Source organism: Muscardinus avellanarius (assembly GCF_963383645.1).
Source record: "Muscardinus avellanarius genome assembly, chromosome: 11".
NCBI classification, from domain to species: domain Eukaryota; kingdom Metazoa; phylum Chordata; class Mammalia; order Rodentia; family Gliridae; genus Muscardinus; species Muscardinus avellanarius.
Window position 1 is genome coordinate 46063011 of NC_137797.1, and position 22506 is coordinate 46085516.

Genomic DNA, 22506 nt, shown 5'->3' on the forward strand with positions numbered 1-22506 from the left:
GTCTTCTATCAGAGGAGGAGCTGGCAAAAATTTCCTTCTGCTCGGTAGGATCTTTCTTTAGATTTTTATTTCTTTTGATATATAAAAGCTTTTTAATTTGATTGAAGAGTTGATCCTATGTTTTATTCTAGTACTACTGACACTTTGCACTGTATAAATCATTGCTAGGGGATAGGGATGTCCTTAAGTATTCTGGCTTAAACCAGTAGATACCAGTAATATCTCCCTAATCATGATTATCAAAAGTGTTTCCAGCAATTGCCAAATGTCCCAAAGTGGGGGAATTGCTACTAGTTAATAAATACTGGCTTATAGTTACCATATTATACATATTTAGCTGGAGAATATGTAGAAGATTAGATATAGATAGTTAGAATTTAGGTATATAGATACATAACATCAGTTATAAGTTGCAATTAAACATGGTATCATAAAATTTATACTTGTGTTCAGAAATTAATTTTTTGTTAACTCTAGGTTAAACTGTTCACAAATCCAAGTAAGAGTTCTCATTTAAAAAATGAAAGTAGTAGCCGGGTGTGGTGGCGCACGCTTGTAATCCCCATGCTTGGGAGGCTGAGACAGGAGGATCACGAAGGTTTGAAGCCAGCCTCAGCTGGTTTAAGAGACCCTGTTTTCAAATAAAATATAAAATAGGTCTGGGAGTATAGCCCAGAGGTATAGGGCCCCTGGGTTCCATCCCCAGTACCACAAAAAAAGAAAAAGAGAAGAAAGAAAGAAAGAAAGAAAGAAAGAAAGAAAGAAAGAAAGAAAGAAGAAAGAAAGGAAGGAAGGAAGGAAGGAAGGAAGGAAGAAAGAAAGAAAGAAAGAAAGAAAGAAAGAAAGAAAGAAAGAAAGAAAGAAAAGAAAGAAATAAGTAAACCAAGCATGGTAGCACATGCTTATAATTCCAATACTTGGAAGGATGAGACAGGAGGATTGAAGGTTTGTGGACAGCTACTTAGTGAGGCTCTCTGTAGCTTAGTGAGACCCTCTTTCATAATAAAGAATAAAAATAGGGCTGGAGTGTAACTTGGAGTAGAATAGCCCTGGGTTCCATCTCCAGTACTGAAAAACAAAACAAAACAAAACAAAACAAATGGAATCAGTAAGAACACTATGGAGTGGTTCTGAATATTAAATAATCCCTTGGAAGGACTTTAGGAGCTCTGAAGTTAAACACAAATGTACAATAAAAGGAATAAGTAAAATAAGACTTTTTCTCAGGATGCTGGGTAGAAAAAGGGTAATTAGAGAAATAAATATTAAATAGACTGTCCATAAACTTTCAGTCCTCCTGTCTCATCCTTTCAAGTACTGGGATTACAAGCATGTGCCACCATTCTTGGTTTACTGCTTTCATTTTTAAAAGAGGTAATTATAGAAATAAAAATTATTTTTAAAATGTAGAGCTCTTAAGCCAGGTATAGTGGGTCATGCTTGTAATCCCAGTACTTGGGAGACTGAGACAGGAGTAACACAGGTTCAATACTAACCTCAGCAATGTGAGGTCCTCTGCGGTGTAGTGAGATTCTGTTTCAAAATAAAAAATAAAGTAGGACACACACACACACACACACACACACACACACACACACACCCAAGAGGACAGTTCAGGCTTTTGTTTATATAACTTTCATTTTATCCCATTTTAGAACAGGCTTTTAATGTAATATTGATACAAATAAATAATGAGTTCATAGGTATAAACAGGGTGTGATGACCCACGCCTATAATCCCAATACTTGGGAGACTGAGACAGGAAGAGTACAATTTCAAGGACAGCTTCAGCAACTTAGTGAAATCTTGTTTCCAAATAAATAAAATGTAACTGGGGATATAGCTCAGAGGTAAAATGCCCCTGGATTCAATTCCCCAGGAAAACACACACATACACACACACACACACACACACACACACACACACACACACACATACACACACAGAATTTATGCCATTTGATGTATTTTTCTATGCTGGAAACTTGTATTCAATTTATTTAATAGAATGACTGTGGTAAGTAGTTAATTTAGTTTACAAATTTCTAGACTTTATTAAATATGCTAATAACTACGAGTAAATAACTTGAAAATGTATTTTATTTTATCATATAAATTTAGAAGCGGGTATATTTCCCAATAACAACTAATTAATTTTTTGGCACTAACTAGACTTTGGTGACAACAATTACAGCAAGTCTTTAATGAAGTATTTAACATGAAGTAGAAATAATAAATTTATCTAACAGGATATACAGGTACTAGTTAAACCATTCCAAAACACACTCCACAAAGATTAATATTTGATACACTGATATCACATGAAGAATACCACCAACACTGACTATGATAGTAATATTAAACATAAAAAGCCAATATTTATTAAATGGTTGTTCTAAACTTAGAAGGGTCTTGAGTAACTTACAATGGGCAATCTAATGTAATACTTGAGAAACTTACTAACTGGGAAGAGAGGAAATTAGAATATTGCAATAATGGTTGGTGTATTTTCTTTCCTGTTAAAGATCAGTGTTTTATTTTTTTATTTTTAAAATATATCTTTGGCTTATGTTGTTTAAATATCTTCTTCCTCTTCATCCTCCTCCACTTCTTCCTCCTTTTTGTCTTTCTCCCTTTCACTTTCTTTTTCCATCTCCTCCTTTTCCTCTATTTCAATTGTGTTTTCTTCCTTTTTCTTTTCTCTTTTCTTCATTTCTTTCTCTAATTCGGATTCTTCAGGTGTAAACACCATCTGCCTTTCCAATAAAATATTTGGAAACAGAGGTTGTACTATCAGAACAATTAAGACACATATTGTAAGACATAGCGTTCTTACTAAAAAAACAAACATGCACAGTGGATCACACACAATTGGTCGGGGCACTTCCCATCTTGGATACCAAAATTGGTAATCTGTAAACAAAGAAGTAATTGAAAGCTGGATTTCATATCAAGTAGCTAAATTGTTCAAGAAACAAAGGACAATGATACATACATATAGCTTGGTCACGGTCAGCATTACCTAGGGATAAAAAAAAAAGAAAGCCTATAAAGAAATACATAAAATATATTTTTTTCTCTGTAAGAATTTCTCTAACAATGGTTCCATTTTCTCTTATTTCTCAGGCTTCATGCCACCATTTCTTATGTATTCTCTGTAACCAGTAGCTGATCATAAAGTTCTATATATTTTCTTTTACTAATAGTCTGCCTCTGCTAGAGAATATAGAAAATATGAATGAAGAGATATGGTTATAGGACTAATTCTGTCTCTAAATCATTTTATCAACTTATAAATGTCACTTCAATTCTACACTCTAAAGACTGTTACAGATTCAACAATGTAGGATTCTACAATGTATATTTCTTATTTTCATCTCTCCCTCACCCTGATAACTCCAAATTAATCTTATAAATCCATTAATTTTCTTCAATTAATTCTTATTTTCCAGGGCTTTCAGTTGCTCTTAACTTCTGAGATGAAAAAGTTAAATCTACATCCTGGAATTAATTGTTTTTAGCCATATACCTTAATAATATTACAATGTTACTCAGAAAATAAATCCAGAGTCACCTGCACACCTACACAGAGATGGTGAGACAACCATTCCTGGGTAAATGAGTTCACACACATAGGAAGCCCAATGTCACCCTGGGCTTGTCCCATTAGGGAAAATTAGAATTTGCTCTTCAGGGACTTTGGAGATGAAATGACCTTCTGTTGGATTTTTTTTTTTTTTTTGTGGTACTGGGGTCCTGGAAACCCTTCTACCTCCGGGCTACACTCCCAGACCTATTTTTGATATTTTTATTTGGAAACAGGGTCTCTTAAATCTTTTGGATCTTTAAGATTAATTTTAAAACTTTCTGCTTGATCTTATGGACTATGCATTTTTAAGCCTCAATGTGCAGGCTGTTGGGTATTTCCTTCTATCAGCTATGGTTAGGTTATCTTTAGTGTCTGGCAGTCCCTTCCTATAGTTCACCCATTTGGTTCATTCTTAGCTGTACAGATTTAGAGGTGTCAGCAGGTATATACAAAGGGAAGTTGTATTGTATTCAATGATAAAGGTAGGGGGAGGGGGGAGGTACTGGAGTGATGGGTGCAGAAACAGGATAAAGTAGAGGGTATGATCAAGTTGAATAAGAGTTTAAGTGTAGTAAGGTGATATATGATAGAGATGAGAGATAGTGAATATATAGGAGGATTGCAGTAGTCAATGTAGAGTATTTAGGTATAGTGTTATGAAATAGACTGAATATAAGACAAACGAATTGTAGAGACTAGATAGAAAAAAAGAAAGCTTGTAAAAGGAATGGGGAAGTGAGGAAAATGCAGAAAGTAATATAAAATAAACAGAAAATAAAAATAACAGAAAATAAACAAACAACCAGTAAAACAACAACAAATAAAAAAAATTCTGCAAATATATATAAGTATGATATATATAAATATATATAAGTATGATACTGACTTGGCCTCTGTAGTCCTCCTTGGTCTGTGTGGATACTTCAGTTGTTTAATGTCTACTTGCTATAGTAAGCTCTTGAGCATGTTCCAAGTACTCTCATTTGCTCAGTAACATATATTAATAATGTCAGTTTGAAGCCCCACTTGGGTCTCCTACAATGATTAGAACCCTGAGCCAATGTCTCTCTGTCAGAGCCGGTGCCGTGGTGTCTGAGCACCACTGGTACCTCTCTGCACTGCATGCTTGGGTCTTCAAGCTCTCTATGGGCATTTCTATGCAGTTGCTAGATGCCACTGGGAATAAAACCCATATAAGTGTAGAGCTTTGTGCTTTCTGCAGGCCTTTCTCCTTCACCTCTTTCTCTACCCACACTAGTCACAAGTGTTCAGTGTAATCTCAGGGATCTCCAGAAACCCTCTGTGGGTGCTGGGATCTTGGAATTATGGGCCTTTCCTTTGTCTCTGCTATGTTTGGTAGCAGCTTCCGACTAGACCTCCTCAGGGGTAGACCACCAAATCTCAAACCACAGGGGTTCCTGCGACTGTCCTGGACAGTCTCCTGCTGAGCACAGTTAACTTATTGTCCTGCTTGGATCTGGTTCTTTGACAAAGTGTGCTGCTGCAGGTGCTGCAGGTTTGGGGACCAGCATGTGGAATGTGAATCTCTTTTGTACCTGAAGTAAGGTGCTGAACATTTAAGATGCTGAAGATCTGCCACCTTTTACTTCACATTAAGTTTCTGGTTTCTTTGCAGGCATCTCTTGGGGTCACAGTGCTGGCAAACTCTGCATGAGTGTATGGACCAAGAGGGCATAGCTCAGTGGCAGCAGCAATATTCACAAGAACAGGTGTGTGCACAGGCACTTTCCCATACCCTATTCTGTCTACTGGAGTTTATTTCACCATGGTTCAATTTTTTGTGTTTTTGTTTGTCTCTTCACTGTTTAGTTTCTCTTGTCAAGGAACTGCCGTCACAGTAGCTGAATTTCATTGTTACAGCGACTGAGATGTACTGTGTCCCACAGTTGCCATCTTGTCCTGTTATTTTAAAACAGGGCCTTGCTAAGTTGCTGAGGCTGGCTGAGAACCTGCAACTCTCCTGTTTCAGATTCTCAAGTACTAGGATTACAGGCATGGTCACCATGCTCAGCTGATTTAATAGTTTTTAGTATGTATGTATGTATGTATGTATGTATGTATGGCATTGGAGATGGAACCCAGGGGCATTGTCCCTCCAAGGTACACTCCCAGCCCTATTTTTTATTCGTTATTTTAAAACAGGGTCTCACTAAGTTGTGGAGGGCCTAAGTAGCTAAGCTCGCAGCTGCAGACCACAATCCTCCTGTTTCAGCTTCCCAAGTACTGGGATTGCAAGCATGCACCTTCATGCCTGACTTTAAATAGTTTTAAATTAATATCTTTGGTTCCTAGCTATAAATGATAAGAAAATAAGCACCTACTTTTTTCTCCTCCAAAAGTTTTACCAAATACACCATTTTTATAATGTCAAAATTTATATTATTTACATTTTCTTTTATAATTATAATCAGATTTGTGTTAGTCTAGTGATTAAGGTTCAGTGCTTACAAATATTTTTCATTGCAGCTTTTCTATTCATCTTTTTGGTGATCATCATCATGTATAATTAACAGAACCAGTGTTCATGAGAACAGTATACCACAAGTAGTTATTGCACTGTCCTAGAATAACCATCTGTTTGTCTGTACTTGAATAATATATTTGATTATATATTCATTTTCAGATGACACTTCTTGCACTAAGGACAAATCAGGAGCACTGCACTGTTTCTTAGCATTAACTGTCATAGTACAAAAATGTAAGACCATTGATTTTTTTCCTATTAAATGGGATTGTCAATTACCAATGTGACATCACTGCCATGCTAGTATAAAGTGAATTTTGTATTGTAGAACTAAAACCAGAAACTACAGTTTTATGAGTTCTTTTCTCTCACAGCTTTATGTTAGAATTTACCAATGAATTACACAAATGAAATTTGGAAGATAAAAGAGAAGCACAAACAATCCTTTTTCAGAGGTGGTTGTAAGCCTGACAGAGATTTGGATGACTATAAGAGTCACAGTGGCTTTGTGGAACAATACAGAACTACTGGATTAGCTTCTGCTTCTCTCCATTTTGGTAGCAATTTCCCTGAGCTTGCTCCTCAACCAATGTTTATTATGATATTCATATAAAACCCATTTCCTAAAGTAAATAGTTTATTGCTAGAATACTCAGAATGGCTGATTTCCTGACTCAAATGATACTATTACATTGTCTAATAAATAACTATTCATTTCGTGGTCCATTTATAGGAGTCTTTTTTTTTATACTCAACTCTGCCAACTTACTAGGGTATAACAATTATGACTTTTTTCTCATGTTTTCCTTGCATGTAGTACGTACTTTCTTTTGGTGGTACTGGAGTTCCTGCAAGCCCTTCTACCTCCGGGCTACACTCCTAGACCTATTTTTTTTTTATACTTTTTTATTTGGAAACAGGGTCTCTTAAGCCAGCACAGTTGGCTTCGAACCTGCGCGATCCTCCTGTCTTCACCTCACAAGTGCAGGGATTACAAGCGTGCGCCACCATGCCCGGCTATAGTAGGTACTTTCAATGTTTAGGTTTGGTGTTTGTATTTATGTAAAATTGTTTTATTATTTATTTATTTATTTATTTATTTATCTCTAGTTTTATATATCCCATGTTGAATTTATCAGTGAATATTTATAATTTTCTCTTTAATTATTTCCTTGCATTTCTCAGTCATGACATTCACATTTCCTATTGGTTTTAATCAGTTTTGTTTCTTGTGATATTTTTCAATATGATCTGTAATTTTTTATTTATTAGTACCTCAAGTCTAACCCCAGGGCACTTACTGTATATTTTCTTCACACAAAGACATTCTTCTACATAAGGACAATATTAGGATCAAAATCAAGAAATTAACACCTATATTACCACCATCTAATCTTCAGGATGACCTGGTTTTTTTTTTGCCAATTTTACCAATAATGTCCGTAAGAGCGAAATAATCTTATTCAGAATCAAGTAATAAATTTGGTTTTCATGTCACTGGGACATTGTTTTCTTTGGTACATTGTTTTCTCATGGTTTTCTTTGGTTTTGGACATTTTTTCATTCTTTCTTTGACTTTCATCATCTTCACATTTAAAAAATAAGCCAGGAGAGAGGCAAGATGGCGGCAGCTGCCGCAAAGGACATGCATTACTCAGAGAAGCCCTGGACACCAGATTTTGGTTTAATATCTGATTGGGACAACTTAAGGAGCCATTTCCAGCAGTGACTTCCTATCTAGAATACAGGAGAGAGAGTGGATAATGGCAGAATTAGAAGCAGAATGACAAGGAGGCGCTCACTATGCAAGAAAAGTGATTTTTGGAAGAACATCCCAGAAGAGATTAGAGAAAAGACCGCTTCAGCCATGCATGCTGTGGAACTCTTAATAACATACCTTGTAAGAAAAATGATCTGGGCGTGTTGGAGGGAGCCCAGCAGTGCCAGGCAGGAAGCCCAGATGCGCATCCTGTGGAACTCAGTGCGACAGGCCGCCACCCTCCTCTATGCTGTGCTGGGGGCCATGATGTGCTCGGAACAGCAGATCCTACTCTACGCGGTGAGGCTGTGGGCCTCCACTCTTGGAGGGGAGATAAAATTCATTGCTGCTGAGTGCTCGATCCCATCACCTGTTCAAAACACACATACTGTCTTCTCTTAATAAAAAAATATTGGAGAGGGGCCAAGATGGTGGTGGCAGCAGCCAGGATTCAGGAGATGCACACAAATCCTATACAATCCACCTTGAACTTTTGGAAAAAAATCTTCACGAAGGAGGACTGCTCTTGCCACACATGCTTAAGAATTCTGGACATCATACCATGTAAGGAAGGAGCTCACTGGAGAACCAGAAGGACGGCAGTGGCATCAGGGGCAGCAGCGGCCAGTATTTCGGAGAGGCAGAGATCCGATCCAATCCACCTTGAACTTTTGAAGAAATTGCCCCAAAGGTAGACTGCTACCCATACATGCTCAGGAATTCTGGACAATATGCTGTGTGGGAAAGTTGTTTGGGAGAGAGTTGAGACAGCGGTGGCAGCCAGTAGTTGAGAGAGGCAGAGATCTGATCCAATCCACCTTGAACTTTGGAAGAAATCTCCCCACAGGTAGGCTGCTATGGCCGCACATGATCAGAAATTTTGGACAACTTGTTGTGTGGGAAAAGTGTTTGGGAGAGAACTGAGATGGTGGTAGCGGCGGCAGCAGTGATGGCGGAGGCCAGTATTTGGGAGAGGCAGAGATCTGATCCAATCTACCTTGATCTTTTAAAGAAATCTCCCCAAAGGTAGAATGCCACTGTTACGCATGCTCAGGAATTCTGGACAACATGCTGTGTGGGTAAAGTGTTTGGAAGAGAGCTGAGATGGTGGTGGCAACGGCGGTGTTGGCAGCCAGTATTTGAGAGAGGCAGAGATCTGATTCAACTCACCATGATCTTTTGAAGAAATCTCCCCAAAGGTAGAATGCTACTGCTGCACATGCTTGGGAATTTGGGACAGCATGCTGTGTGAAAAAGGAGCTTGGAATAGAACCAAGATGGCCGTGGCCGTGGCAGCAGTGGCCAGTATTTGAGAGAGACAGAGATCCAATCCAATCCACCTTAAAATTTTAAAGAAATCTCCCAAAGGTAAACTGCTTCTGTTGTACATGCTCGGGAATTCTGGAAAACATGCTGTGTGGGAAAGGTGCTCAGGAGAGAACTGAGATGGCGGTGGTGGCAGTGGCGGTGGTGGTGACCAATATTTGGAGGGGCAGACAGATCCAATCCACCATGGATTTTGAGGAAATCTCCCCAAAAGTATACTGCTCCTGCCCCACATGCTTGGGAATTCTGGACAACATGCTAAAAGTGTCTGGGCATATCAGAGGGAGCCCTGCATAGCCAGGTTGGACTGCCATACTGCATGTTCTGGGAGACATTAGCCCTCATGGCCACGGCGCTCCCCTGCACAGCCCTGGAGGCCAGGGTGCACCTGGAGCAGCAGAGCCTGCTCTCTAAAGTGAATCTGTAGACCTCTGCCTTCAGAGGGGAGACAAAATTCATTGCCATTATGTATTCGGGCTCCCAGATTTTGCAAAAGACATGTACTGCTTCTCATATTAAAAACAAAAAAATGGAAGAAGGCCGGGCATGGTGGCAGACATTTATAATTGGGAGGCGGAGACAAGAGGATTGCACAGGTTCGAAGCCAGCCTTGCTGGCTTAAGAGACCTTGTTTCCAAATAAAAATATAAAAAATAGGTCTCTGGGAGTGTAGCCTGGAGGCAGAAGGATCCCCAGTACCACCAAAAAAAAAAAAAAAAAAAAAAGGAAGATAAAAGGGAACATCTGTGGACAACCTGCTCACAGTGACAGAAACCAGAACCCGCTGCACAGCAAGGCTGGTACCGGGGCCTCTGAAGCCAGAATATGAACTTGCTTTAAGGCAAGGACTGTGCTGGGGCCAGTGAGGCTGGGATCGAAGCCTTCCATGAGGCAAGGTTGGTGCTGGGGCCACCAAGGCCTGAATTGGAGCCTGCCTCATGGTGAGGCCGATGCTGGGGCCTTAGAGGCAGGGATCAAAGCCTGCCAAGAGGCATAGCCAATGCTGGGCCAACAAGGCCAGGATCAAAGGCTGCCATGCAGTGAGGCTGGTGCTGGGGCCAGCGAGGCCAGGATTGGAGCCTGCCGTGAGGCGAGGCTGGTGTCGGGTCTTTCAAGGCCAGGATCGGAGCCTGTCATGTGGTGAGGCCGGTGTGGTGCTGGTATCAGCGATGCTGGGATAGGAGCCTGCCTTAAAGCAAGGCCGGTGCTGAGGCCTCTGAGGCCAGGATTGGAACCTGTCAAGGGGTGAGGTTGGTGCCGGGGCCAGCGAGGCCAGGATTGGAGCTTGCCTCGAGGCAAGGCTGGTGCTGTGGCCTCCGAGGCTGGGATTGGAGCCTGCTGAGGGGTGAGGCTAGATTGTGTATCTTTGCTGGGAATACTAAAGACACTGCTGTGCTCTTCTCACTCTTATCTTCTCAGGTGGCACACTGTTGGTTTTCTCATTGATAATTATATTCATTTTGATCACCTGACTAGGTTGATGCCTGACAGGCTGCTCCATAGTGGAGTTACTCTTTTCCCCACAGTAATAAAGTATTTTGATAGGGAGTTACTAAAAAAGTAGGTAAATGCACTGTTTCTCCTCAAACTTTTTATTTATTCATTTATTACTTTGTGTGAGTATGAATTCATGGCTTCCTATTTTATGTAATGTGTATAACCTTATTTCTATTACATTATTTTGGTATTCAAATTGTCTTATTTCACATATCAGTGAAATATCTTTAATATGGTATCTATGTCCCTTTCATTTCATATCTCCATCACTCTTTGAGTACTTTATTTCTTTTGAATATAAAAGATGTTCTGGATTCATCTTACACCTTTTCTGTCTTAACCCTAGAACCAGGGTGTTTTGCAATGAGTCCTGGTTTCTTTTCTTGCATATTGCAAAGTGGAAACTAGGTCTGAGTGATAGTAATATTCATTGTTTTGATGAACAACTTCTCCAAGGCCTACTCAGAGTTAAGGAACATGCATATATAGATAGATACATACACATACATTTATATCCATGTTTACTTATTTTTACCCAAATCCTAAAGTTTTAGAACCTCTAATTCCAATTCACCACCACAAGGTTCAAGCTTGTTTTCTTCCTTTACATATTTAAGTTCATTCTCAGTGGGAAAATGAGTCTCCATTATCCTTGTTACTTTTTTTTCCCATCAACCTCCCAATATGCTTCCAATATACCACCACTGCTTCTACTGCCTCCCTCACATGAGTGTTCTTCTCACAGTACTTCAGCTCAGACACTCCATAAAAGGCTTACCAGCCATATTTAATGAATAAAAATAAAAGATCCAAGTTAAATTTGAATTTGAGAAGGCAACAAATGAATTTTGGTATAAAGATATTCTGTACACTGTTAGGTACATCATGACATTAAATTTACTTATCTAAAATTCAAATTTAACCCAATGTCCTGTGTTCCATCTGATAATCTACAAGCTGGGTCTCCACTTAGACATATTCTTAGGCTTCTCAGCCTCTGAAATCAGCTCTGGACTCCTACAATGTGTGGGTTCTCTGTTTCCTACACTAGGACTCTGACTCCCATTTGTGCCAGGCCACTTTATCCACACTAAAGCTTTCCTTAGCAAGTACCAACTCTGACCACTCAGGTGAGGTTGCCTGTAAACATGGATGGCCCTCCTTTCTTATTTAAGTTTTCATACTTATTGTTTGGCCACACCTATACAGGACTCCTCTCCTCATTCTGCTTAAATTCAAACCACCAGTGCCAGTCCATCCCAATCTGTATGCCTTCCTCACCTGTGCAGACTCTGACACCCTTTGCCTGGCTTCTCCCTGCTCAGCTTGTATGGACACACACACTACATGTGGAGCCCTGCGTCCACTGCACTGTGTGTCATGTATCTCGTCATCCTGTTTAAGCTCTAGGATACCAACCTGCTGCTTCTTTATATAGATGCTCACCTCCTCATGACCTACCTAATGGCTCTAAGAATGAACTTTTCAGAAAGAAGAGGAAAAGGAGCAGAATCTTTAGGGTGGGTTCATCCCAGGAGAGTTGTTACACTAAAACTGTCCACTAGTTCATGGTTGTTTTCTTGTTTTTAGCACAAAACTATAATATGACCTGAATTTATTCATATATATATATATATATATATATATATATATATATTATGTTCAATATCTTTATTCAGGAAATGCAAATCAAAACCATGAGTTACTCCATTACACCCACCGATATATTCACAATCCAAAAGATATACAATAGCATGTGTGTACAAAATGTACAGAAACTAAGACCCTGATACACTTCTAGTGGGAAAAGGGTCCACTTTGGAAAAGGGTCAGGAAGTTCCTCACAATGATAAACATAAGAGTTATCATATTTTTAAAGCATTGTATACTACAGCTATAATTATATATGTTAAAATATATATCGTTGTGTTTTAAAAAACTAAAAATATGTAATCAAACATATTTTCTACATTTTGTTCTGTGAATATTTGGGAGATTTTAGTATATGGGGGGAACAAATATTAACATCACAATAAAAAGTGTTCAAACATGTAACTTTTTTGTTATATGCATTATAGATTTTTTTCATTTTAAAGTTATATTCTTTATCTTACTGCATAGCAAATCTGTGCAACGGTCTCGATAGCCACACTGAGTACAAAATATTCCCACTTGATAAGGCTTTCTCATCAGAGTTACTCTATAAAAAAGAGAATATTATTAGAAAAATGTTCAATTCTTACATCTTACTCAAATAATATAATTATCAATTTTAATTATTTAAAAGATAATTTAAAACATGTGCTCAAGGAAGTATTTCAGTTGGAAAATGTGCCTCTTTCCCTTTTTCTCTTCCCAGAAAATTGTCTCCTCTGAAACTAATTCCCACATCCTTAAAACAGTATTATAATTTTTTTTTGTGTGTGTGTGGTGGTACTGGGGGTGGAACCCAGAGGCTTTTATCTCTGGGCTATACTTCCAGACCTATTTTTTATATTTTATTTGGAAACAGTGTCTCACTAAGTTGCTGAGAGCCTCACTAAGAAGCTGAGGCTGGCTTCAAACTTGTGCAATCCTTCTGTCTCAGCCTCTCAAGCGCAGGGATTACAAGCATGCACCACCATGCCCGGCATGAAACAGTATAATATATATAATATATATTTATTTTATTTTATTTTTTGGTGGTACTGGGGTTCCTGAAAACACTTCTACCTCTGGGCTACACTCCCAGACCTATTTTGTACTTTTTTATTTGGAAACAGGGTCTCTTAAGCCAGCGCGGCTGGCTTCGAACCTGCGTGATCCTCCTGTCTCCGCCTCCCAAGTGCAGGGATTATAGGCATGTGCTACCACACCTGGCAAAACACCTGGCAAAACACCTGGCAAAACATAAATAAAAATATTTTATGTTTAAAATATTATATTTTAAACATAAAAGTGAGTTTTAAAGCTTCTTTCATTTTAGTTTGTAGCAAAAGGTATCTTTCCAAAATGGATATTATGGAGTATTTTATGATTAATAAAATATTTTGTTTTCTAGTTGGTACAAATTTATTAAAAGATCCTGTCTTATAAAAATGACATATTTGTTTAATGGGCAATATTTTTTCCAGTGTATGTTTTTGGCCCCTTTGTCAAAAATCAATTGTCTGTAAATGTGTAGATTTGTTTCTGAGTCTTCTATTCTGCTCCATTGGTCTATGTATCTGTTTTTGTGCCAGTACCATGCTGTTTTTATTACTATGGCTTTGTAGTATAGTTTAAAGTCAGGTACTGAGATTCCTCCTGCAATTTCAATACCTGAAAACTACTTTAGCTATCCTGGCTTTTTTGTTGTTCCAAATAAATTTAAGCACTGATTTTTCTATGTCTGTGAGGAGTGATATTGGTAATTTAATGGTTATTGCATTGAATGTATAGATCACTTTTGGTAGAATGGCCATTTTGATGATATTTTATTCTGCCTATCTATGAACATGGAGGTTCTTTACATCTTCTAAAGTTTTCGTTGATTTCATTTTTCAATGTTTTATAATTTTCTTTGTAGAGGTCTTTTACCTCCTTGGTTAAGTTTATTCCTAAGTATTTTATTTTATTTTTTGGTGGAAAATCCTAAGTGAAAGTGTTTTCTGGATTTCTTTTTCAGTGGATTTAAGATTGGTGTACCAAAATGCTTTTGATTTTTTAAGATTGATTTTGTATCCAGACACTTTGCTGAATTTGTTGATCAGTTCTATAAGCCTTTTGGTTGAGTTCATTGGGTCTTCTAAGTATAATATCATGTCATCTGCAAACAGTGATAGTTTGAGTTCTTTTCATATTTGTACTCCTTTGATATCCTTTTCTTGCCTTATTGCTATAGCTAGAGTCTCAAGTACTATATTGAAGAGAAGTGGTGATAACAAATGGTGTTAACAAAACTGGTTAACCATGTGCAGAAAAATGGAAATCCACTTTCTCACCCTGCACAAGAGTCAATTCAAAATGGATTAAAGACTTGGCAATTAGACCAGAGACCTTGAGGATCCTTGAAGAGGGCATAGGTCTAACATTGCAACACATAGGCACAGATAAAAACTTTCTCAACAAGACTACACAGGCACAAGAAACTAGAAGACAAATCAATACATGATATTGCATTAAACTGAAGAGCTTCTGTATGTAAAGCAAACAAACTGTCAACCAGGAGCCAACAGAATGGAGGAAGATTTTTACCAACTATTTCTCTGATAGAGGACTAATATCTAGAATATACAAAGAATTCAAGAAACTCACTATTAAGAAAACAAATAACTCAATCAAAAAATGGGCAAGTGACTTAAATAGACACTTCACAAAGGAAGAAATTAAAATGGCCAATAAATGCATGACAAAATGCTCAACATCATTAGCAATCAGAGAGATGCAAATCAAAATTACCCTGGGATTTCACCTAACTCCAACTAGAATGGCAATCATTCAGAACACAAACAAAATCAACTGTTGATGAGGATGTGGAGAGGTAGGAACTCTAAAACATTGTTGGTGGGACTGCAAATTAGTGCAACCACTTTGGAAAACAGTATGGAGGATCCTCGAAGAATGAGAACCAACATACCAAATGATCCAGCAATACCACTTCTGGGTATCTATTCAAAAGAAAGAAAAGCAAACAACCAAATTAATGCGTGTGTATCTATGTTCATAGTTGCACAATTCACCACTGCAAAACTATGGAACCAGCTAAGATGTCCATCAGCAGATGAATGGATTACAAAACTGTGGGATAAGCACACAATGAAATTTTGCTCAGCCATAGAGAAAAACACAATTACATTATTTACAGGGAAATGGATGGAATTGGAGGACATTATGCTAAGTGAGATTAGTCAGTCACAAAAATTAAGATTCAGATGCTCTTCCTAATATGCAAAAGCTAGGGAATGTAGGTCATAGGAGAAACTCTAGATGAGGAAGGAGATTTTATAGATTCAACAAGGGGATGGAAGGGGAAAAGAGGGAAATTCTCTATTGCACATGATGTACTTTAACAAACATATCAGTAAGCCAAGCATGAGAAGGAGGGAAGGGGAGGGAATGTGGCAAAAATTGGGTAAGGGCTAATTGGCTGATGTGCACATGTATGTCTCCCCATCTTGTATTCCATTAAGATGTATGAAAACAATGCACCAATAAAAATTTAAAAATTAAAAATTAAAATTAAAAAAGACATTTAATAACCTGAAGCATTTACAAAATCCAGAAATGCCTATTGTTCCAAAGACTCAGTATCATGGATTACTCTGAAGTCTACAAAAAAACATAGATATATAAACAAGGCAATTAATATAAGTGGAAATTTACACAGTTGATTTAATCTGCCGTAGAGTAAAAGAGAAGTGAGAAATGATTAAATCAATTACCCAGACCTAAAGAAGGAAAAAAGTCCTTAAAGGAAATGTGAATTGGGAAGTTCATATAAATAATCTAAGATTAAAAAAATAGAAAATATATGTTTAAGTTGTGGGCCAGGGGTGGGGGGACAGTATTAGTAGTTCTAATCATTTTAATAGAAGGCAGTTGGAAGTTATAAATGTTAGGCATATAAGTCTCTGGTTAGGTACTATAGAACACTAGAGTGGCCAAACTTTAAGAAATTAAAATTCAAAAGCCTAAATGTCAAATTCGGAATCACATCTTAATCAAGAAGGTTTCACCAAGCATAGTGGTGCATGCTTGTGGTCCTAGTACTTGGGAGGCTGAGACAGGAAGATCGTGGTTCTTGGACAGCCTCAGCTACTTAGTGAGGATCTTTACAACTCAGTGAGACCATGTTTAAAGATAAAGAATAAAAAATAGGGCTGGAGATGTAGTTCGGAGGTAGAATGTCCCTGGATTCCATCTCCAGTAACACACACACACACACACACGGTGGCTTTACTGATATACAATAAGGTATCTGTGATATCTGTAAATTGAAAATTTTCCATCAAGGACATCCAAGTGTGTGGTCATTGGCAGATCTTATATAACTTCTTCAATTTTACTTTTCTACTTTTAGAATACTTCAAGAAGTATATATGTTTTATTCAAAACCCATCCACTGCACTAGTCCTCAAGAAAATGAAGAATTAACTCAGTTGCCTTCCCTACAGCTTAGTCTACTTTTCCCGCCCTAACCATTTCTCCTGAAATAGATGTCTCCAACAAAAAAGCACAGCTTATCCTCTCCTGAATCCTCTGAGATGGGAGACCTCTGCCCTTGTACCTACACAAAAGCTACTCAGCATAAAAGGTTGCATTTGAGGCCTGGAGTATAGGTTAACCACCCTGTGATCAAAATGTCTGATAACTAGTCTGAAAAAAATCTGGTGAGGCAAACAAACAGATACCCACTTTACTAGAATATGAAAATTATTTTTTTAAAGGTTGAATTGAACAATCATTACTTAAGTAGGTAGAGATGCCAGGCTAATACTCTTCTATATAAATCTTCCTCTGGTTCTGAGTTTCTAAGAAGTTAGAACTTCAAGTTTAAATCTTGAGTGTAGCTCCTAACTGCAACTGGAATTACTGGGTTGGATTAGGAGGAAATAATAGATAAATATATGTAATCAGCAAAACCCATTGGAATTTGTTATCAGTCTTGAAAGAGCCTAAAGAAACATGACCTATATTGTCTTTGGACATTTTCCTTTGCTAAAAAGCAGCCAGCGGTTCACTGGGAGGAAGTAAAAACTCCGAACATAACCCACTTACCCTGGTGCATAATTGCATATGAAAAGTGCTGCATGTATAATATTTCCAATTCTTGGACATGCAGTAACAGCACAACCAACTTTATAAGTGTTGTCCCATACAAGCTAGAATAAAAATTTCAAAGAAAACATAAAATTTATTTCTAAACATAACTGTTTCATTTTATGAATGATACTATGTTTCACTCACATAGAGCCCTCAACCAAGCAATTCAATTAAGGGAATATGATTATTTTCATTTAGACATAGAAGTTATCATGAATTTGGAGCACCATTTCCAAAACTCTATTTAGAGAAACATTTAATAGGTTCTACAAATACTATATTAGAAAAAACAGTTTGAGAATGCTGAAAGACTCAGAGCCAAAGGAAGTCATACCTGATACACCAATTTTCAACTCCTGGTTGAATCTGAAAGTTCTAGATTGTCAGAGAGGAGGGACAAGTGGAAAGAGAAAAAAAAGTTGCCAATGTAAGTTGTAAATAGAAAGTAGAAAATGAGGAAGAGTAAGGTTATAGAAAGGAAGCAAAAGAGATGGAGTAAAAAGTAACTGAATGATATCAGCATTTCTCCTGCCTTTTATTGAGGAAATAATAAGACAAAGTATGGGTTTTCATTAGGGAAAAAAGATGAATAAGAAAAGAGCTGGTCTCTATAAAAAGGAAAAACAGGATTGAATTGAAAAAGATGACATAAATGAAAGACATTCCAGAAATTTATTTATGATTTTAGTATATTTCTAATACTTCAATAAAAAGCATTTGTTTTGTTAACCTCTATGGAAGTAGACTCATTTCTTTTTTAAAAAATTTACTTCAAATCCTTACAGTTTTGAAAATTTGATTCTTAAAAAATAGAGTGAGAGCCGGGTGTGGTGGCACGTGCTTGTAATCCCAGCATTGGGAGCCTGAGGGGAGGATCGTGATTCGAGGACAGCCTCAGCTACTACTTAGTGAGGCCCTTTAGAACTCAGTGAGACCCTGTTTCAAAATGAAAAAAAAATAAAAATAGGGCTGGGGGTGTAGCTCAGAGGTAGAATGGCCCTGGGTTCTATTCCCACTACTGCAAAACAACAAACAAGCAAGCAAACAAATAAACAAAATAGAGCGTTAGATTAAAACAACAGAAAACAGAATGTAAGAGGTGAAGCCAAGTGAGGGAAACAAGAATCTTAGGAAACTGGACTTAAGGAGAATATACAGCATACAGAAGTAGATCAGGGAGTAAATTTTCTCAGTTTACTGAGAGCACTGAAGTTATATTAAGGAGTCTAACTTTGATAAGAATAAGATAAAGAATCAGTATAAATTTCTAAATAAAGACCTGATCAAAATTTATTTTTTTGTACTGGCAAACCCAGAGGCATTCTAGCTCCAAGCTATACCCTCTGCTCTATTTTTTATTCTTTATTTTGAAACAGGGTCTCACTAACTTGCAAAGGGTAGTTGAGGCTGTCCTTGAACCATGATCCTCCTGTCTCAGCCTCCTGAATGCTGGGATTACAAGCATGTGTCATCACACCCAGCTTCAAAAAATTTTTGCAGCATGATTCATTTGATATAAAAGATATGAGTTCAATATGAACTAGTTAAAAAATTTGAAGTTTTACATAAATCATGACATCAAGATTTATGATTGAAAAATAATCATGTTTCAAATAAACATGGGAGTTCATTCAATAATTTGTTGATTTCTGGTACAAATATTTATTAAAGACTTAAATAATGCCATGCTGTTGTATTAAGAATATGTGATGAGAAGTCAAGGTATCTGGCCTCAGTCTAGTATCAGATATACAAGGAGATGATTATAAAACATTGTGTTATGTGAAATATAAAGGTATGTACAGTAAATGAAAAGTGGTTCAGTATTTCTGGATTATAAAATGTGAAAGTGGATTGTTGGACATGAGGCAGGAAATAATGCTATTAATTAGCACTTAAAATGTTCTAATCAACCGTCTATATAGTAGTATAATGAGCTGTAAAAATATGTCATTTTTTGTTGTTTCTGGTTAATAATTTGTAAATATTTTTTATTTATTGAATTCTTGTATCCTTTTCCAGTGTGTATTATTTTTAGAAAAGTGCCTTTCATCTTTGGGTATGAAAGGTTATTTAGATTAGGTTACTATGTTTATAGGAATACTTTTGAGGGTTTTTTCCCCACTCTTCTTCTTTTGAAGCAGTACTGGTGATTGATTCCAGGACCTCACAAAAGCTCTCCCTAGCCCTAACAAAAATGGTCTGATTGTACAATTCACATAATAGATGGAAGTATGGACATTCTGAAGACATAGGAGTGACGATAAATCTGATTTTATTATAAATAATACTTTTACCATTTGAGTTTATAGTTTGAAACATAAAGCTAGTCAAGCAATTACAAAGTCTACTGAATTAATAATGATATAAACATGAAATACCTGGATGTAGTAAGAACAGTCTCCAGAGCAACTTTCATTTCCAAAAGTGTAATTTTTGGACTGTGCAAACCAACTTCTGATAGCAGTAGTTGCATTAAATTCATTTTCAGGGCCAACCCACATATTTTCACCAACACCATCAAATGTAGGATGGGCCATATGTATTTCTTCTAAATGAATATTGTGCTTAAACACACATTTTTTCCCCCATGCTCTAGCAGTTCGTGATAATGCTACATCCCAAGTCTGAAATAAACACAAAAAGCAAGAAAATAATAATAATAATAATAATAATAATAATAATAATAATTCTTTTTTTTTTTACATACACTGTTGGTGGGAATGCACACGAGTTCAGCTGCTATAGAAGTCAGTGTAGAGCTTCCTTAGAAAACTGGGAATGGATCCACCATATGATGACCTGGCTGTACCACTACTGACTGGGTTTCTTTCCAAAGGGTTGAAACAAGAGAACTACAGTAATATGTGTGTGTGTGTGTGTGTGTGTGTGTGTGTGTGTGTGTGTGTGTGTATCCATGCTCATAGGAGCAAATTCACAATAGTAAAACCATGGAACCAACATAGATGTCCATCAACAGATGAAAGGATTACAAAACTATGGGAAATACACCCAATGGAATTCTACTTGGCAATAAAGAACAAAATTACCTCATTCATAAGAAGATGGAAAGACCTAGAGAACATTATGTTAAGTGAGATTAGCCAAGCACAGAAAGAAGGGACATATGTTTTCTCTAATATGCATGAGCAAGGAAGTGCTTGGGATACAACAGGATCTCCAGATACTGGAGGAGAAACTCCAGTAGAGCCAGGGAGAAAGAGTAAGGGAGGAGGAAGGCTGAGGTCCATCAATGGAAATGCTACCATCTACTATGTGTATACATGTGAATATACCATTGTCAATCTGTGTAGTCGGTATTGGGAGAGAGGGAAATGGGGAGTTGGGAAGGTGGGGAGGTGGCACCAAGTACTGTGTGTATGTATATCATTGTCAACATGATTTACATTATGATGTGAGACTATAATGCACCAATAAAAGCATAAAAAAAAGATTGCCTATGTATACATTTCTCCATGTGTGCATACAATAATACACACACACACACACACACACACACACATTTGATTATTTTATATGGGCATTTTGTGGGTTTTTTCCCTTATACTATGGTGATTATATATTATTGTTTGAATCAAACTTTCCCCCAAAAGCCATTGCTAAAGGCTTGGTCCCAAGCTGATGGCACTACTGAGAGGTGATGGAGATTCTAGGAGGTTGGTCCCCTCATGCTCTGCTGTGTAGTTGTCATGAGGTGAGCATCTCTTCTGCCATAGCTCTCTCTGTTGTATCTCTCTGATACATCACAGGTTCATACGAATGGAACCAGCTGACTGTAGACTGAAATGTCTAAAACTGTGAGTCAAAATAAATCTTTTTTTGGGGGGGTATTGGGAGTTGAACTCAGGGGCATTCTACTTCTGACCTACACCCACAGCTCAATTTTATTTTTTATTTTATTTTTTTGTGGAACTGGAGATGGAATCCTAGGGCATTCTACCTCCAAGACTGATTTTTTTTTTAATTCTTTATTTTGAAACAGGGTTGCACTAAGTTGTGAAGGGCCTCACTAAGTAGCTAAGGCTGACTATGAACCACAATCCTCCGGTATCAGTCTCCCAAATGCTGGGATTACAAGTATGTGCCACCACACATGGCAAAATCTTTTTTTCTTTATAGTGTTTTCTCAGGTATTTTTCATAACAATGGAAAGCTGACTATCACAAGCAATTGGTATTAAGAAATAAGATCACTGCTGTGAATATTTGACCATGTGGTTCCAAAGGACTTTAAAAATGTTTTGAGAAGCATCTTCAAGAAAGCTTAGATTGCTATAAGTGGAGCTTAAGGGGTGATTCTGGTCAGGGCTCAGAATGTTGATAGGAATTTCAACAGTAGACTGCTCTTGAAGATTCAAATGGGAACAAGGACTTTATTGGGAACTGGACAAGAACATATTGATGTAATATTCTGGCAAAGAACTTGTCTATGTTTTGTCCATGTCCTAAGACTTCATGAGCTAATAAATGTTGACCTAGTCATTGATCTGGCAGAAGAAATTTCAAGGCAGCACAGCAACTGAACTATGGCGCTGGGATTCCTGGCTGATTTTATCCAGATTTTCAGTGAGAATCAGGAACGAAATACAGTGCAGAAAGACTTGAAAACTTTGCATTTTGGTCAGAAAAGAAGTGCATTTATTTTATTTTTATTTTTTATTTTTTTGGTGGTACTGGGGTTTCTGGAAGCCCTTCTACCTCCGGGCTACACTCCCACGGGCTACACTCCCAGACCTAGTTTTTAACTTTATGTGGAAACAGGGTCTCTTAAACCAGCGAGGCTGGCTCCGAACCAGCGCGATCCTCCTGTCTCTGCCTCCCAAGCGCGGGGATTACAAGCGTGCTCCACCATGCCCGGCCTAAAAGAAGTGCATTTAGTATTTGGGGTAAGCAAGGTGTGGTTGCCAAAGAGAGTAAAGCCCATAAAAGTAGAAAAGATGGCTTGCAGCCGTTTTGAGAATTCGATAGACCCTACCTAGCACAGGCTCAAAGAAGCAAAACTGAAATTCTGCTCACACAGGGTCATCTAGACAGTTGTTTCCCCAGA

The 22506-nt window shown here is 37.6% G+C and overlaps 1 protein-coding gene across 1 annotated transcript in view; it reads right to left on the bottom strand.

Moving 5' to 3' along the window:
• Positions 1-2345: 2345 nt before the first annotated feature.
• GLIPR1L2 (GLIPR1 like 2) overlaps positions 2346-22506 on the bottom strand; it is a gene marked incomplete at its 5' end in the record, with an annotated part of 32548 nt that continues 12387 nt past the window's right edge. Inside the window, 5 exons of the mRNA XM_080704829.1 lie at positions 2346-2913; positions 2996-3022; positions 12771-12856; positions 17395-17498; positions 19821-20066. Of these exons, the coding sequence (XP_080560955.1) occupies positions 2576-2913; positions 2996-3022; positions 12771-12856; positions 17395-17498; positions 19821-20066 (801 nt within the window). The 3' untranslated portion in view covers positions 2346-2575. The remainder of the gene's footprint in view (positions 2914-2995; positions 3023-12770; positions 12857-17394; positions 17499-19820; positions 20067-22506) is intronic.